This window comes from Hesperophylax consimilis, chromosome 27, assembly GCF_061612785.1.
Source record: "Hesperophylax consimilis isolate HC1 chromosome 27, BYU_Hcon_1.0, whole genome shotgun sequence".
Taxonomy (NCBI): Eukaryota; Metazoa; Arthropoda; class Insecta; order Trichoptera; family Limnephilidae; genus Hesperophylax; species Hesperophylax consimilis.
In genome coordinates, this window is record NC_142862.1 from 14,111,430 (window position 1) to 14,128,423 (window position 16,994).

The 16,994-nt window shown below is 31.9% G+C and overlaps 1 protein-coding gene across 5 annotated transcripts in view; it reads right to left on the reverse strand.

Annotated features, from left to right (window-relative positions):
- The window catches only part of Rbcn-3B (WD repeat-containing protein Rbcn-3B), a 140,718-nt gene that overhangs the window by 98,689 nt on the left and 25,035 nt on the right, over nt 1-16,994 (reverse strand). For 3 of the 5 annotated variants that reach the window (XM_089648037.1, XM_089648036.1, XM_089648032.1), the window contains exons 7-8: nt 3,969-4,013; nt 656-746 (exon numbers count right to left, since the gene is read on the reverse strand). In XM_089648037.1, coding sequence (XP_089504163.1) covers nt 656-746; nt 3,969-4,013 — 136 coding nt within the window. The remainder of the gene's footprint in view (nt 1-655; nt 747-3,968; nt 4,014-16,994) is intronic. The other 2 variants (XM_089648035.1, XM_089648033.1) reach the window with 2 other exon arrangements.

Sequence of the window (16,994 nt, forward strand, 5' to 3'; positions counted from 1 at the left end):
CAACTAAATCCAACACCACTTGTGTACCTTGATTCACTTCAAGATCAGGATCTGGAATTTTCCTGTGTAAATTTGATCTCTGATCGGGTAGTTGGTATACGAATGGAAGACCCACCAGACCTTGATGCCATATGCGATGGCCTTTCCAGGCCATGTGGTACAGTCTTAGAGGTTTTTGTCTCAATTTTTATTTTATTTTACAAACTAAACGCAAACTCTTCAGCAATAGCATCATTCAACGCAACTCGCAGAGTTGTATAGAATATTGATACCGCTTGTCAAAAAGTCAAGGAAAAAAATAAAATCACTATTGAAAATCAAAATGGCTTAGCCAGGCCACATTGCCCCATATGGGGGTTAAAGTCGTTGCAATAATTGGTGCGATGTTATTGATGTTGCTATTGCAATAATTGATGTTATTATTATGTTGTTGATGTTGTTATTGCAATAATTGATGTTTTTGTGATGTTGTTGCTATTGCAATAATTGATGTTTTTGTTATGTTGTTGATGTTGCTATTGCAAAAATTGATGTTTTTGACATGTCGTTGATGTTGCTATTGCAAAAATTGATATTTTTGTATGTTATTGATGTTGCTGTCGCAATTGATGACCCAGCTGTATTCACCATATAAGTTTAATAGATAATAACTTACTTTGTCTCCAGGCTGGGCCAGTAATCCATACAAGATTGGATTGTCAGAGTCGACGGTGGGGCCGTGGAATCCCTTATTGTCCGCAATGCTACTGTTATGATAAAAAAATATTTATATTTAAATAGCCCATCTCACAAGCGGGTAAACCTCTAAGCTTTTTATCCAAAAACCAGAAAAATTATGTTCCAAAATATTTCATCGTATTATCAAAGCAGATAATGATCGAATGAAGCAGCAAAAACTCTTAAACCGTAAGCTCTGCTTTAATGAAATTTTTTTGTCTAAAATTTAAAACACAACTATTTTCAGCTCGCAAAGTAATTGCCATAAATTCGAGATTCGATATATTAATTTTAAATAAAAAATATTATGAACATATTTTTTAAATGTTCAATACCAATAAAGTATTGCAGAAACTAAAAAAGAGAAAAAGTTGTTTAAAATCTACCGTCCGAAGATGCCCGTAAGAGGTGCAACCGCACTTGTCAAAATAAAACAATTAGTCATGGAACATTTTCTGGTTAATAGAATTTATAAAGCTGCGATTACGAGGTCCAAAAGATATTATTGGTTTACTAAATAGAAAACAAAAAAAGAGAACATAATATAGTGCACATGAGACAAAATGGATGACATACAAAATATACAAAACAAAAAGTAGACAATTCAAGCGGATAATTATTAAAAACTAAAAAATAAAATACCTACTTAAGTAAAAGAAAAAAGTTTTTAAAATTTTGAAGTGGTAAGTGGTAAATTTTGAAGAATGCCAAAGTTATAAAAGAGCTATAATTTTTTATCAAAAAATTTAAATTTATTAAAAAAAATAAAATTTATCCAAAAAATTAAAATTTCTAAAAAAATTTTAATAATTTAAAAAATATTTCTTAGATTATCGTGAATAACCACCCACCAAAGTTTTGCAGTATGAGTGTGGAACTCGGACTGATTGATATAAGCGTCAGTCTTCAGGCAAAGAAAAAGTGTAGCTAGAAAATTATTCTCATCTTGGGATTGCCTTATCACAATACTTTCTGTGACAAAGGTATTTTGAAAAAATATATGTACACGGGGTCCGGAAACTACTAGTACAAGAGGAAAACTGGTGAATCTACTTCACAAGGAGAACCTAAAAAACCTTATTTTTTTCATTGTGAGCATTTCTACATTTTTATTATTTAATTATTTTTCAAAAAAACTTATGCTTTGACGCATTTTTAAAGACAATAAACTGATAGTAACCCCGTAGCGTAAAATTCCAAAGAAAGCTACTAACTAAAGTTAGACCACAAAACTGACGTAGATTCATCAGTTTCTTGCTTGTATCACTAGTTTCTGGACACCATGAGCATACATATATATACACGGTGTCCGGAAACTCGTAGTACAAGCGGGAAACTGGAGAATCTACACCACATAGGGAACCCAAAAAAACATAAAGTTTTTTGATTTGAGCATTTTCACAAAAAAAAAAAAAAAAACAAAAAAAAATATTTTTCGGCTATTTTAGGGTTAAAGTTTTTTCTGGTGTTTAGGGTTGAACAACAGATGTTTTAACCCTGCAGAGCAGAAATATTTTATGATTACACCAGGTTAAATGAAGGGTGATTTCAAAATAATGCTTCAAATCCGAGTTTCTTCATTTGTTTTACTTTTAAATAGTTTTAATTAGTTGGGTACTTTGATCTTCAATTATAAGAATTTGATTAAAAAAAAAAAAAAAAAAATCAACTTCAAACTCGATTTACTCGATAACGAAAGCTCAAATCAAAAAAAAATATACTACAAAATCGACTCCAAATGTGATGTAGATTCACCAGTTTCCCGCTTGTACTACGAGTTTCCGGACACCCTGTATATTTTTTAAACAATTATATTACACTGAAAACCACATGGAAACGGGCTCCTTGATATAAATAAAGATAATTATTCAGAAATTTGAGATTGTAAACATTCAAAAGGTAAAGCATACAAAGCTCAGAGAAGAAAACCACTTAACGAAGCTTTGTAAAAAAAATTATGGTCAAACCAATTACATCGTTAGTAAAAGAAATGTGATTGGGATGTTATATTTTTACCGAGACTCTTATCCTTATTACGTTAAAATTAACCTTATTAAGACCCTGAATTCCTAATTACTTCCTAAATTTAATGTACTTCCCTTGAGCACTTGTTTTCAAGCTCCAAAAAAAATATTTGTATATGTTTGTTTTGAAGACAATCTCTATGCATTTGCCAAGTAGAATAAGTATTATATGAAATTTCCTCGATAGAAAGAATACTCCAAAAATTATAAAAAACACATCTGTTCTGTTATTTAACACCTTGTAGGTATGAAAAATTCAGTGTTTCAAATTATAATTATAATATTTTTTTTTAATATTAGTAATCTCCCTTTAAAATTTGTATTTACAAATCTCCCTTTCAAACCGAATTCTTATTTTTTTAACACTTACTACGGAGTCTTAACCTACTAATCACTAAGGTGTCTTAAATTTTGATTAATTTTGGCATAACAAACTAACCATCATGCCATTCTTTATGGGTAGGCAGAGATGATGGACCGTCAAACAGATCTATCTTGGCAGACAATTCTTGCTTCATTCACATTCATACATCTTCTCAAACATACCATTCTGTTAAATATGATTTAAGATTTTCATGGCCAAAAGTATTTTTGTTTTTTGGATGTTATGCCGTGTTGCACTAACTCCTTCTTTAGCCAACGTTTCGGACAACGTTACAGTGTCCATCATCAGTGTCACACATCTGCCCAGATGATGAACACTGTAACGTTGTCCGAAACGTTGGCTAAAGAAGGAGTTAGCGCAACACGGCATAACACCCCAAAAACAAATGACAAAAATACCTTTCTGTTATTCTGACTCTTGACTTGATAGCAATGCCTTTCTCGGGCGTGCCCGACTTTTTTGGCATTGGATACAATTTTTTTTCGTACCGAAACTTACAATCTGTTAAAATCAATGCATGTAAAGAAATGTTAGATGTGACAAAAACTTACATATGTATTTTAAATTACTGTGATGTTAATTTCAAATTGTATGTAATATTTGATGTTAGCCGAACTCAACGAGTATCTGGGATGGAAAAAAATTACTGCCGCCACAAAACAGACAGTGTTAGGAAGCAACGGGTTAAATTGTGAGAGATAAATTAGTATTTATAATTCTTAAAAAAACATATTTTTCACAAAGTTTGAAATAAAGCTTGAAAAATAACGCAAGCCTAATTAACACCAGGAGATTAATTCTGTTATTCATTATTTAAAAAAAACTGCAATGAATTTTCTTACCAATCACATTCTCCTAACAGTTGGACAGTACCACACTGGGCCGCTCTGATAAATTTAATAATAATTAATAAAAATTTTGTACACATCTATTGAATTTCAATAAATAACGTTGTCGTGATTCTGCATTGAACGCTACACTTTTTAACATTCACAAGGCCAGTCTAGACTTTGTTGGTCGATGGGTAGATTGCGTGCCATTATAGTGACAACTTAATTGGAGATAATCAAAAATACTAATTTTGGTTATGGGTGCGTGAAGTAAAATATTTCTGCGTAAAATTATTCATGTTCAATGAACTCAAATTCGCTATGAAATTTTCGAAAATGGAACCGATAAATTGAATACAGACAAGCGATAAAGTAGGTACCAAAATAATGAATAAATAATTAATTTAAAATGTGTATTTCTTTCATTTAAATTTTTGACAAGCTTCGTGATTTCGAAGTTTAATAACACGACCTGATGAAAAATTGACAATATTCGTTTTTGAAACGATCCCGAGGCAAATATTTTATAAATAATTTCTGCTTCACAAATCCTACAATTATTATAATATCACATGATTTTTCATGGATCTGCTTTATTTCAAAACAAAAAATTTCAGTTTAAAAAAAATTAAGATCCCATCGAAACATAATTGGTCTAACCATAATCGTTCATATTATATTTATTTTATGATAAAAATAAGAGATGCAACGTATAGTTATTCGGCCGAATACCGAACATTCGACAGCGCTCTCGGCCTAGCGCCAAATATTATCGCTACTGCCAATATGCAAAGTGAGGGGATAGAGAACGGTGCAATTGCAAATGAGAAGATTTTCATTTGAAAAATATGTCTCGACCGTAAGGCAAACCCTTTTACAACTGATGGTCTGCAAATGCAAAACACTATACAAAACTAATGAAGTTTGTTAAAAAAAAATTCACCTTTCAATAGTGTCTATATTGAGAGACTATTTTCTAAAGCTGGTATAGTCTACGAAGAAAAATGCAATCGACTGCTACCGGCAAACACAGTTTTGGTTCACCACAATTTGTCTGTTTGATTTTGAATACTAAATAACGTAATACTCTCTTATTGAATAGATACTTTTATTTCGGGTTTTTGTTTTCGATATTAGGTATTTGAATCCGGCCGAATAGTATATAGTCCATATTCGTTTGAATACGGAATATTAAAAAAATAGCCGAACATTCGTTGCATCTCTAAAAAAAATAATTCATTGCCACCACCAGAAAGAGAGTGAACTAATAAAAAGAATAATAAAGAAATCTGAAAGAAACATAGAAAACAAACAGAAAGTTTAATAAAGGTAACGAAAGTAAGGAAATCTGAAAGAATAAGAAGCAAACATAAGGCGGAAGTTAATTGAGAGTGTTTCTTCTGACCTACTCATTGCACGACCGCGCAGCTTGCTATAAAATGGAAATAAAATATAAATAATATAGAATTGTGAGCCAAAACATTCATATGATTGCACTTATTACTAGAAATTGTAAAGAAAACCTCCTGAAAACTGACTACAGTGAAACCCACTTACACAGATCTCTCTTAACATTTAGAACACTAGACCCTTTTGAGGGAAATCATAAATGGAAGCAAAATTCCAATGCTAGCAGAGCATTAACGGTTTGTCGGGAAAATTTTTTTAAAAAACTTTTCCACGTACATATAAGGTTTTGCTAACTTTACAAGAGAGTTTCGCTGTATGTGCTTGATAAAGAGGTTTGATTGTAAAATTGCAAGGTTATTTACAACAGGGTTTTAACCATTACCTTCCTATATAAAAGCATAGACAGACATCCAAGATGGCCGCAAATCTCATTCAAACATAATATTATGTACATCTAAAGCCGGGTCTCCTGCGCACAAAATGTTTTTTTTACATTTGTATGTTTTCCATTTGTCACGCAGGGTAAAAACATTGTGTATTGATACAAAAATGTATATGGTCAAGCCCCAATGTTTCACTGTTTTGAAAACATTTTGTGCGCAGGACCTGCCTAAATAGATGAATACATTTTGGAATGAATATGATTCTGTTAACCATGAGACGTTATAATAGATTGTCTAGTCTGTATATAGTAATAAGAGAAAATGGAAAAACATATATTTGCACATCGCCTTTGAGGTGATTTTTCATAAAAACGATGCTATACAAGTCATCCAAATAGTACCATTATTATTTAGAATGTTAGTTTGCAATTAGAATCCTGTTGCAGTAACCCCGCAAATTTTCATAAATATACTTACGTAAAATTGAAAATGGTAATTTAATTAGAATAAATTTTTAAAATTACTAAAACACATTTTTTTTTAACTCTTTCTACACTATTAACATTATATGTAGTGATATTGCGATAGCACTTAAAAACATGGATGTGTTATTTCACCAAAACATCAAGAGAGATACCGCAGGGGGCCTACTCTGTATCTTTTTGGGTTAACAAACCAGTAAGTTCGTGGTTTAACCTTTCCTTGCCGGTGCTATCAACTAACTGAACATCGTCTCTAATTAATAAAATATCTCTGTAAATATACTAAACACAAAGTTCATACTTAACCCTTTACGGCTCAAGAACTTTTTTTATGTTTTTTTTATTACCTCCAGGTAAAACAACAACTATATATAATGGGAAAAATAATAAAAAAATCCTATGTAAAAAATATATTTCTTTTTGAAAAAAAAACACTGTGATGTAGAAGTGCATCATGGTGTCAAAACACACCAAAAGTTAGGAAGTATGAAACATTTGAAAACAGTTATTATTTTTGTTAAAACATAAGGCCACACCACATTTAAGACATTCTGTTTGGGCTGTTCCTTTACATCCTGGAAGTTTGCATCTCAGCCTCTTTTCAGTCCATATAGGCCAGTGCCCTACCTGGTCTAATCTAACCTCTTTTGGTGGTATGTAATGGCATGGTCCTTTCTTCTTTTATCCTGAATCAGTGATTCTACCTCACTGGTACGTTTGAGCCGGTTCGTTTTTTATATTTTACTAACCTCTCGTCTTTACTAGTTGTCAAAAAACAATCGATAGTTTTGGTTGTCAGGCATGTCTCTGGCAAGTCGGATACGTTAGATAACGCACCTAACTGAGGCTCACCATCTGCGCATATGTTCTCTTGGCCACTGTAGACTTCTAACTTGTAGCCATATCCAGATACACCACAAATCACAAACAGCTTGAAGCCCCATTTGTGAGGTTTATCTGGCACATATTGCTTTAGGGCACTTCGCGCTTTGGTGGAACACATTTGTTCATCAACAGACAAATGTTGTTCAAAAGGCACTCTAGCAAAATTATGGTTTAATTTCTCAATTATAGGTCTGATTTTATACAATTGATCAGAATTTGGCCAACCATATGGTATCATTTTGGCGTTATCATTGAAATGTAGCGACTGTCTCAAAAACTCGAACCGTTTTACCGTCATGGTCTCGCGTATGTGGGCGCAACCATATTTCTCTGACCAGTACATTCGCACATTAGGCATATGAATTATGGACATGAAGAATATAATTCCTATGAACTGTCTTATTTCCTGGCTTGTAACATTTATAGACTTACTGGTATCTTCTTGCACGCTATACAGGTTTGTTTCCTCTCTAATAAGATCGATAAAGTCGTCAGTAAATAAATATGAAAATACCTGATGTCTTGTGGAATGTCCTTAAGGTGTCTGCAGCTCTAATATTTCATTGGGTAAGATAGAAGATCCCCGAAACTTCATCTGGTCTTTGCTAAACCCTAAGTTTTTATTTTTCCATAAAATATTTGTCTTAGGAGCACGTGAACTTCTTGAAGTAGTAGTTGAACTGGTACTCGGTATTGGAATACCAGGCGGTGTCTCATATTGCGCGACTGTAGTGTTGATATTGTCCGCCAAGTTTGGTGACAAGATGTTGTTGTCCTGTTCTTCTGGATCTGGTATTTCTGGTTCCTCATCCGAATCTTCGCGTAAATTCTGCCCATTTCATTCTAATATGTACGATGATCAGCTATGTCTTCGTCATCTGAGTAGTCTAAGCCATCATCACCATCTTGCCAATGGCCCAGAATGTCTTCCGATTCTTGAGTCGTCAAAGATGGAACTTTGGCACCTAAACGTGGAAGCCTCGAACTCATAATGAGACTGAAAGAAAAAAACATTATTTCTAGAAACAAACAAATGGATTATGATCGTTTAGCGCAATGATGCATTACTGCATCATAACAAAAGTGTAGCGTATACCTTTTAATATAGAAAAATTCATTGAAAGTACATTAAATTTATGAAAAAGAGGGACTTACTGTTACTTCAGCACAATTTCACGGCGAAATTTTCAATATCAGTAATAAAAACAAACAATTGAACACGTGTGCAAACTACACGAACCGGTTATGACAAGTTTTTATATTCAAATGACCACAAAATGTAAAGTACGTCATTTAGTAAAAATAAAACTAACTAATTCGTAAGATAGCTTTTCTGTGGATATGCAACGCTGCGCCAAATGGTATTTTTTTGTTTCTTTGAACAATTTAAGGAGTTCGAATGGTATGATGCAGATCTGCAATTCGGCGCCGTAAAGGGTTAAGGTATCCCTCCACAATACATTTAAGTATTGCACGACATAATTACAATATATAAATATTTACCGAGTGTATAGCACCGGAGAACGGGACATTTTTAACACCGTGAGGGAAGGGTTAATAAGGGTTTGTGACGTAGCTAAACCGGCGGTAAGGACGTTTTGAAAAATACAGACTTGGCCATCAGATGTGAATTTAAGTACTGAAATAAGAATGGATTAATTTATTTTGTATGAAATGGAATACTTTGATAATGCCTTCAGAAGGCGAAACAGCTGTCACGCGTAGTAATAATTACACAGCAGAACTTGTTTAAAAATAAACTGTTTTTATAAATCTAATAATAATATTATTGAATATTTAAAAAAAATTAAAAATTAAAATGGAGTTCTACAAATTAAACTTGATAACAATAAACAAATGGAATACTCTCCGAGGAGAGGTATGCTGGGTCTCGTTTAAACGGAGGCTACCGAAGTAGCGCAACACGAGGACGCCTGGAGGCGCTGCGTCCAGACGGTAGGTCTCCGACCCGAATAGGACAAAGGAAAGAAAATGAGACGAGATCTTAAACGGTCACTGAGAGTCACAGCCTTTTGACTGCTTATGCATACTTATACTTTTAATAATACAGCAATTTTCTTTTCTGAAGAGCAAAGCATCCGCGTAGTTACTGTGTTTGTTTCAACATTTGCTGCGATACCTAAATCTAGATGTTTTGGTGTACTATGTTTAGAGTTTAGAATTCTGTGCCCCATTGGGTGTCGGTTTTATACCAAATAGCAACAAATTAATTAATTAATTCACGTCATTCAAAGATGTTTATTTGCAAAAAGTATTAGTGACCAGTAAATAAATAATGTTACATTTGGCTAAATATAAAATGAAAATAGACAGTGCACAGTAAAATAAGATTCTCGAACATGATAACTTTGAATGCTTTTTAAATTACTGTAGTCAAATAGAATTACTGAATCAAATAGAATGCACTGAATGACGGAAATTCATTTTACTTTCAGCCCAAGCACAATAGATAGAAAAAATATTTTCGTATTAAATTTGTCTATGTTTTGATAGGTGTCTCATATATTGTGTAAATCAATTGAATCTACAGAGGAATTTGTCATTCTAGTATGATTAGCTACATTTGGCTAAATATAAAATGAAAATAGACAGTGCACAGTAAAATAAGATTCTCGAACATGATAACTTTGAATGCTTTTTAAATTACTGTAGTCAAATAGAATTACTGAATCAAATAGAATGCACTGAATGACGGAAATTCATTTTACTTTCAGCCCAAGCACAATAGATAGAAAAAATATTTTCGTATTAAATTTGTCTATGTTTTGATAGGTGTCTCATATATTGTGTAAATCAATTGAATCTACAGAGGAATTTGTCATTCTAGTATGATTAGCTAGTAGCTGGGGCAGTTACATATAGGTTGCGCAATTAGAGTTGACCCAAACAACACAAACTTAGTATGTATTGTGCGAATTGGTGAATATGTATACATATTCAGGGTGTCCGGGGTGAAAGTGCAGTAACTTCGGGAGGTGATCACAACACAACACACAGCGAATTTATTGGGTAAGTGTGTACCTCCACTAAGGATTTTTAGTAGGTAGGTATGTCTTTTTGTATGGAAAAAAAAAGTTGGAATTTCGGAATAAGTTATATTTCTTTTTTGCTCCTACCATCATGTAGAATCACCTCCCGAAGTTACTGTACTTTGACCCCGGACACCCTGTACACACTTCTAGTACAAGTCACTGAGAATTAGTCTTCTATATGACCGCTTTTTGTTTTTGGAAAGAGAGGGACAACAAGACTTGTAGTGTATACGTTCCAACATAATATAATATCAAAAATACTAATTTCAGTTTTCTGTCTATAACTCCTGTTCCATAAACTCCATATAACATTTACTTTCAATTTAAGTGTCATCATTTTCAAAATTGAAAGTGTTGGCTTGGAGAAGCAATAAAGTGCCTACCGATTGTATACTATTTTTAACAGATAATTATTTTAATTACCATTGTGAAAATTGATTTGTCTAGAATGAGGTCACACCCTTACAAATCCGCAATCGCCAAGAATTTAATTGAAACCGGCCATTACTTTTGATTTATTCCTGGGAAGACCCAAAATGCATAGAGCACGCCTAATTACACAGCTAAGCTCAATAGTTCTTGTTATCCGGTAATTGACGGCTACACCAAAACTAAATGCAGAAAACCATTTAAAATTATATTCTAATACTGGCTCTTAGAAGATTGGAGTTGGCAACACGGCATCACATTTACATACTTAAGCACACACTTCACCACAATCATCGATTACACATCTGCCCTGATTATAGACACTGTAATTCTTTCCGAAAAGTTTGCTAACGAAGGAGGTTGCGCAACACGGCATAATGCTCCAAAAATAAATCACTATAACACAATATTTTTGGCTGTGAAATTCTCAAATCATAATATTTCCTTCAAATTGACTGTCAAAAATGGTACTTTTGTAAAAACAACAATATTCCACAAAATTTGTTCTGAAAATCATTGATTCAAATGGGCATTAGTTCACTTTTTTACTGTCACTATAATCAAATACTGTTTGACGTTTGTGAATTGCTACTTTTCATAGTAATATCTTAATTTTTAAAAAAATAACAGTAAAGGTTCAAATTTTTTGTAAAAACAGCAAATCTAGTCAAAGCAAAAAAACCTCCCATGTGTCAAACACTTAATTTTTCAGGAGGAGAGAAATGGTGCTTTTTAAGAGTTACAAATTGTTTTTTTAAAACATCAATAATTCGCTTTCTAATTTTAGATCCAATAATGTATGCAAAAGTAGTTTTAGATGCAATAATGTATGTAAAAAGTAGTTTAAGATGCATCAATGTATGTAAAAGTAGTTTTAGATGCAATAATGTTTGTAAAGATAGTTTTATATGAAATAATTAATGTTAAAGTAGTTTTAGATGCGATAATAATGTATGTAAAAGTAGGGTAAAGGTTACGAATTCCGCTTCACGGTAAATACGCAATATTTCACTTTCAAATAAATGGATTTAGCTTTATTAATTCAAAACATGATTTATTATGTCGGGGGAGACGGAAATATACGCACTTTTAATTTTAATTTCGTTTATTAAGTCACTTACGCGATATGTCACACGAGATTTCAAAGAAACAAAATAATGTGACATTTGCCGGAAATACCACAACTAGTTATTTACCTAGCCAGTGCGCGGGTTAGGTACAGTACCTACCTACGAACTTATTCAGTTAAAGAAAATAAAATCTTGAAAATATTAAATTAATATATATATAACCTAACCTAATCTAACTGTGATTTTCTATAGCAAAAAAATGCCCCTTTAATAACGCCTGCTCGCGTCCCCTTTAGAGTTATATCCCAGTTTTCAAATAGTATGTGGGCTACGCTAGGTTTGTATAGACTGGTTTGTAATTTAATTCTAATACCTTTTTCCCATGTTCTAACCTAACCTAACCTAAACTACCTAAACGGAATACGTTTAATCACATTTTATTCTATTTGTTTGTTATTCGGGTTATTTTATTTAATTATATGTTGATTATTTGTTATAAACAATACATTGACTTACATATTAATATGGACTAGCAGTTAAAAACCCGCTCCGCGGGTTTTTTTCTGCTAGGCCCTGCGGGCGGCTCTTGGTTGGGCTTCGCCCATTTTAAGTGATATTTACAACATTTACATTTAATAGATAGATATTAGGACATTCACAGAGAGAGGGTGAGTATATATATATTGTTAAAACACGGTACAGGAAGTTAATTAATAATAACATGCTAAATTTACGCATAATAAGAATGACAGTTGTTTGAATAAATGAAATTTTACGTATTTGTGATGGATTATTTCAAATGAAACACTATTATTGACTACATGTCTACAACTGATATTAACTGTTATCTTAGGTACCTAATATAATTAGCTCATAGGAGACTTGCAGTGCTTAAATATGTGTTACAACCGTCAATGTCTATAAGTTGAATCAATATCGTTTAGTTTGTCACAATTAAAGATAGTTATAACAAAGTTGACTTAAATAATAGATTATTACATATTGATTAATTGTACCCGTGTTTATGAATAAAAGGAGGGTAATTGTGCGATGAGATTAGCAGTCGGTTTAATTAAAAGGTGTTAATTTTACTCCAACTGGTGGTAATTCTTTACCTACAATTGTTACTGTATCTAATAAAGTTTAAAGTTAGATTATATATACAACATCATCAGGAGAGTAAAAATCTATATATAAAGGTAGATTATTACAATATAGCGCCCCTGAGGTGATATCTCACAAAAGCGGCGCTATGCAAATTGTCCAATAAATAAATAAATATAATGTTTACATTTTATTGTGTATACACCGAAGTCAAAAATTAAATATAGATTGCAATTGGGAAAGAAGAAGTGGAAGGAGGGGGGAGGGGTAAGAGTAGGCTGGGTTTATAATAATTAGGAATTACAATATCGTTAGACGGGAAAGACCAGTTGAGTGGGAAAATATTTAAAAGAGAGTTTATAAAAAAATTCTTGTTAATTATATCTGCTTTTAAATTAAAATGTTTCCTCGTTTCTAAAATTTCTAAATTATTTATAGTGAAGTATTTTAAGACCTGAAAAAAACAAATAGCATATAACCATAAAACAATATATCCATAAGACAAATAGCATTTAATAACGGTTATTCTAATAAATTGATAGTTGAAATACTAAATAAAAAAATTAAACATATTCTCTTCAAACGGTCTTTTTAAAGATAGAAATAAACAATGGCGTAGAATTCTGTTTGTGGATAACGATACTTCTAAAATTATATATAAAACAATCCTGATACTATTCAACTGGCGTTTTACACTAATAACAATGAAGAAATATATTCTTAATAATAAAGATAGCAAAATTCGAACAAAAAAATCAGGAGTTTAAAAACTCAACTGGGATGATTGTAATTTCTTTTACAAAGGTAGAACCAATAGAAATTTTGAAGTCAGAATTAAAGAATATCGCAGGGCTCTAAATGGAAATAGTGAATCTGAGTTTGCAAATCATCTTTTGAATAATGATCACACTTTCGAATAAAAATTCAGGTCTTAAAATACTTCACTCAGGATATAAAGCATCGCAAATAAATAATTTTGAAATTTTAGAAATTAGAAAACATGTCAATATAAAATCAGATATAATTAATAAACAAAAAAAAATATAAATAATAATGAAAAATGCCATTACAAAGTGATAAGCGTCCAGAAGAAATCTTCTTATTAAACGCTTGTTAATCGTAAGAGGTCAAATATTGTGAGCTGCATATTTAAATATTCGCGGCATTCATTTGGTTCGTTTTTAGACCGCCAGAGGTGCGCTCTGTCGGCGAACTAATCTATAGCCGTGCGTATCGGCCATTGAAGGAACGCGTAATTTTTTTATAAACGTCAAACATAATCACGTAACTGTGGATAATTATTATCCAAAAATTATATGAGCAGAAACGATGGTTTTGAAGAAATCTCGTATTATTATGAGGCAATCCTATTTTAGTATGAAATCGTGTCTTAATTTTCAAGTTAGCGGAATTTAACCGAAACAAACAATTTAAATTTGACCAATCAGAGGGCCTACATCGTCCAGACGCAAGCGTATTAATACTATCAGATTAATTATAAACGATGATATTATTTATTTTATATGGCAATACAAATTTTTTTTTGGTTGGCAGCAGTGTCTATGAAATATTTTGTAGGTATGAATTACGATATTATGAATATAATCCAACTCTTGATATGAATATAGTCGCCGTCGGCGGCGCCGCATACTAATTGACATATCGCGTAAGTGACTTAATAAACGAAATTAAAATTAAAAGTGCGTATATTTCCGTCTCCCCCGACATAATAAATCATGTTTTGAATTAATAAAGCTAAATCCATTTATTTGAAAGTGAAATATTGCGTATTAAGGGCGGCTTGCACCATAAGTTAAATTTGATTTAAATATAATTTTAAACACATTATTTGATTTAAGTCGACTTGGCGTCTTGCACCACAAAATTTAATTCGTTAAATGCGTTTAAAGAACTGTCAAAGTTAAATACCCAAAAGCGGCTGTTTAACTGAGTTAAACGTGTTTAGCCCTACTCGTAAAGCAGTACTGTCAAAAATATTTAGGTTATCTCTTCGATTTCTAATTGTGTTTAAAATCTATCTCATTTTAATTTGTATTCACAATGAACATTTGGGATTTGTATTCTGACGATCATGAAGAAATTATGTTATTGAAATTATAAATAACTTAAATAAATTATAATATAGTCAGAAAAGTAAACAAGAGAACAAATTTATTTGAAACACTCAGTGCCAAGAAGTTTCAAAGAATATTTCGTCTCAGTAAAGAAATGACATCATTATTAGTGCAAGAAATTGAACCTCAGTTAAAATTCAACACCAATAAAACATCAGCGAGGTGCTCGTCACTTGGAGCTAACACTCCTTATCGAGGAGTACTTTGCAAGGTTGTAAACTTCTAATCATACCTACAGCATTCTTATAATACTTTAAAACAATATAATATGTAAAAGAAATAAAATAAAAAAACAAAATTACTCGGATAATTGTTTTATTTTTAATTACAACAACAGAAGCTCTTTTTGTATTATTTCATCATTATGTCTATTTGCTTTAACTTTTTCTTCATAAAATAAATGAACACACTACTAAACCACACACACAATCACAAAATATTTTGACACTTCAAGTAAAATGAAACATCGTAGCTGTTTTATTTACGCGTTAATGGCGGTAACCACGCGGTAACTGTTTTACCGACGCGTTAAACACGTTTAACTAAAATTGCCACCGAACTGCGTGGTGCAGGACGCAACTAAACGCATTTAAGTTAAATGTATTTAGGGTCTTAAATACGTTTAGTTAAATACAATTTAAGATAAAATTTGCGATAGTTGGTGCAAGTCGCCCTAAGAGTGAAGCGGAATAAGAGAAAATTAATAAAAGTAGTTTTAGATACAATAATGTATGTAAAAGTAGTGTTAGATGCAATGATGTATGTAATAGTAGTTTTAGATGCAATAATGTTTGTAAAAGTAGTTTTAGACAAAATAATGTGTGTATAAGTAGTTTCAGATATAATAATATTATGTAAAAGTAGTTTTAGATGCAATAATGTATGTGAAACTAGTTTTTGATGCAATAATATATGTAAAAGCGTATTTTTGATGTTTTAAAAAACAATCCTCTTCAAATCAGTTTTTAGTTCTTTCTGAGCAATTACGTTTTTGACATGGGAGGTATTTTCGCATTGACGATGAAATGTCACATTGAATTTTTAATTACACATAGTTAATTAACAATATTTGCTAAACCTTTTCAGCGCTTAAAAGTTGAATCTATGAATTTTTTTTTTTTTTAAATATATAAAAAAAAAAAAAAACTAGGACCACGGTATTCTGTTTAAATGCTCACATGAAAAATAATACATTTGAGATTTTTATCCCCAGGTCTTCAATTATAAAGAGACATATTTTTTTAATTAGGGGCTGTTCAAGTATTACGTAAGCAGATTTATTACAATTATTTACCCCCTCTTCCCCCTTGTCACCAAAAGTAAGCAAAGCTCTTACCCCCCCCTCCCATGCTTACGTAAAAATTGGTACCTATATGCATTTTTCTGTTAATGTATTCTGTTTTTTAAGCGAGTACCTAAACATATTAATTATTTGTGGGAATCCCCGAATATGTATTCGGTTTTTAAACATAGACAATGTGTGGGTTGCCAATGTGTAAAAAAAAATAACTACTGCTGAGCAGTGCTGACGTAATCACTATCTCGACCCCCCCCACCCCCCCATGTCATCAAAAATAAGCAAAGCAAAGACCCCCCTGCCCCCCTATAGTGCTTACATAATACTTGAACGGCCCCTTATCTGAATTGTGCTGCGCAATTTATTACATATTAATAATTAATAATACACAACTAATGTAAGAGTTATTCAGAATAAATTCAAATGATCGCATTATGAGACACCTATCAAAAATATAGTTTTATCAGTAGTAAAATATATTACCTACATACATGGTGGATGAGTGTGCAAAAAGTTAATAAACGTTTAAATTAAACATATTTCATCATTGTATGCATCTTCATTGTACTGCCGCGATAAGTAAAAACACAGTGTATTCCTTGAGAGCTTCAAGGAGACACTGTGTTTTTACTTACCACTGCAGCGTAAGTAGGTTAGACATATAAGTATGGATAATAATTATCATTAATGTGATTAAAAACACTATTTGATATTTATTTTTTTAATTCGATAGGAAACTTCCATCATATTTTTTTATTTTTGTATTGTTAATGCAATTGTAACGGCTTAT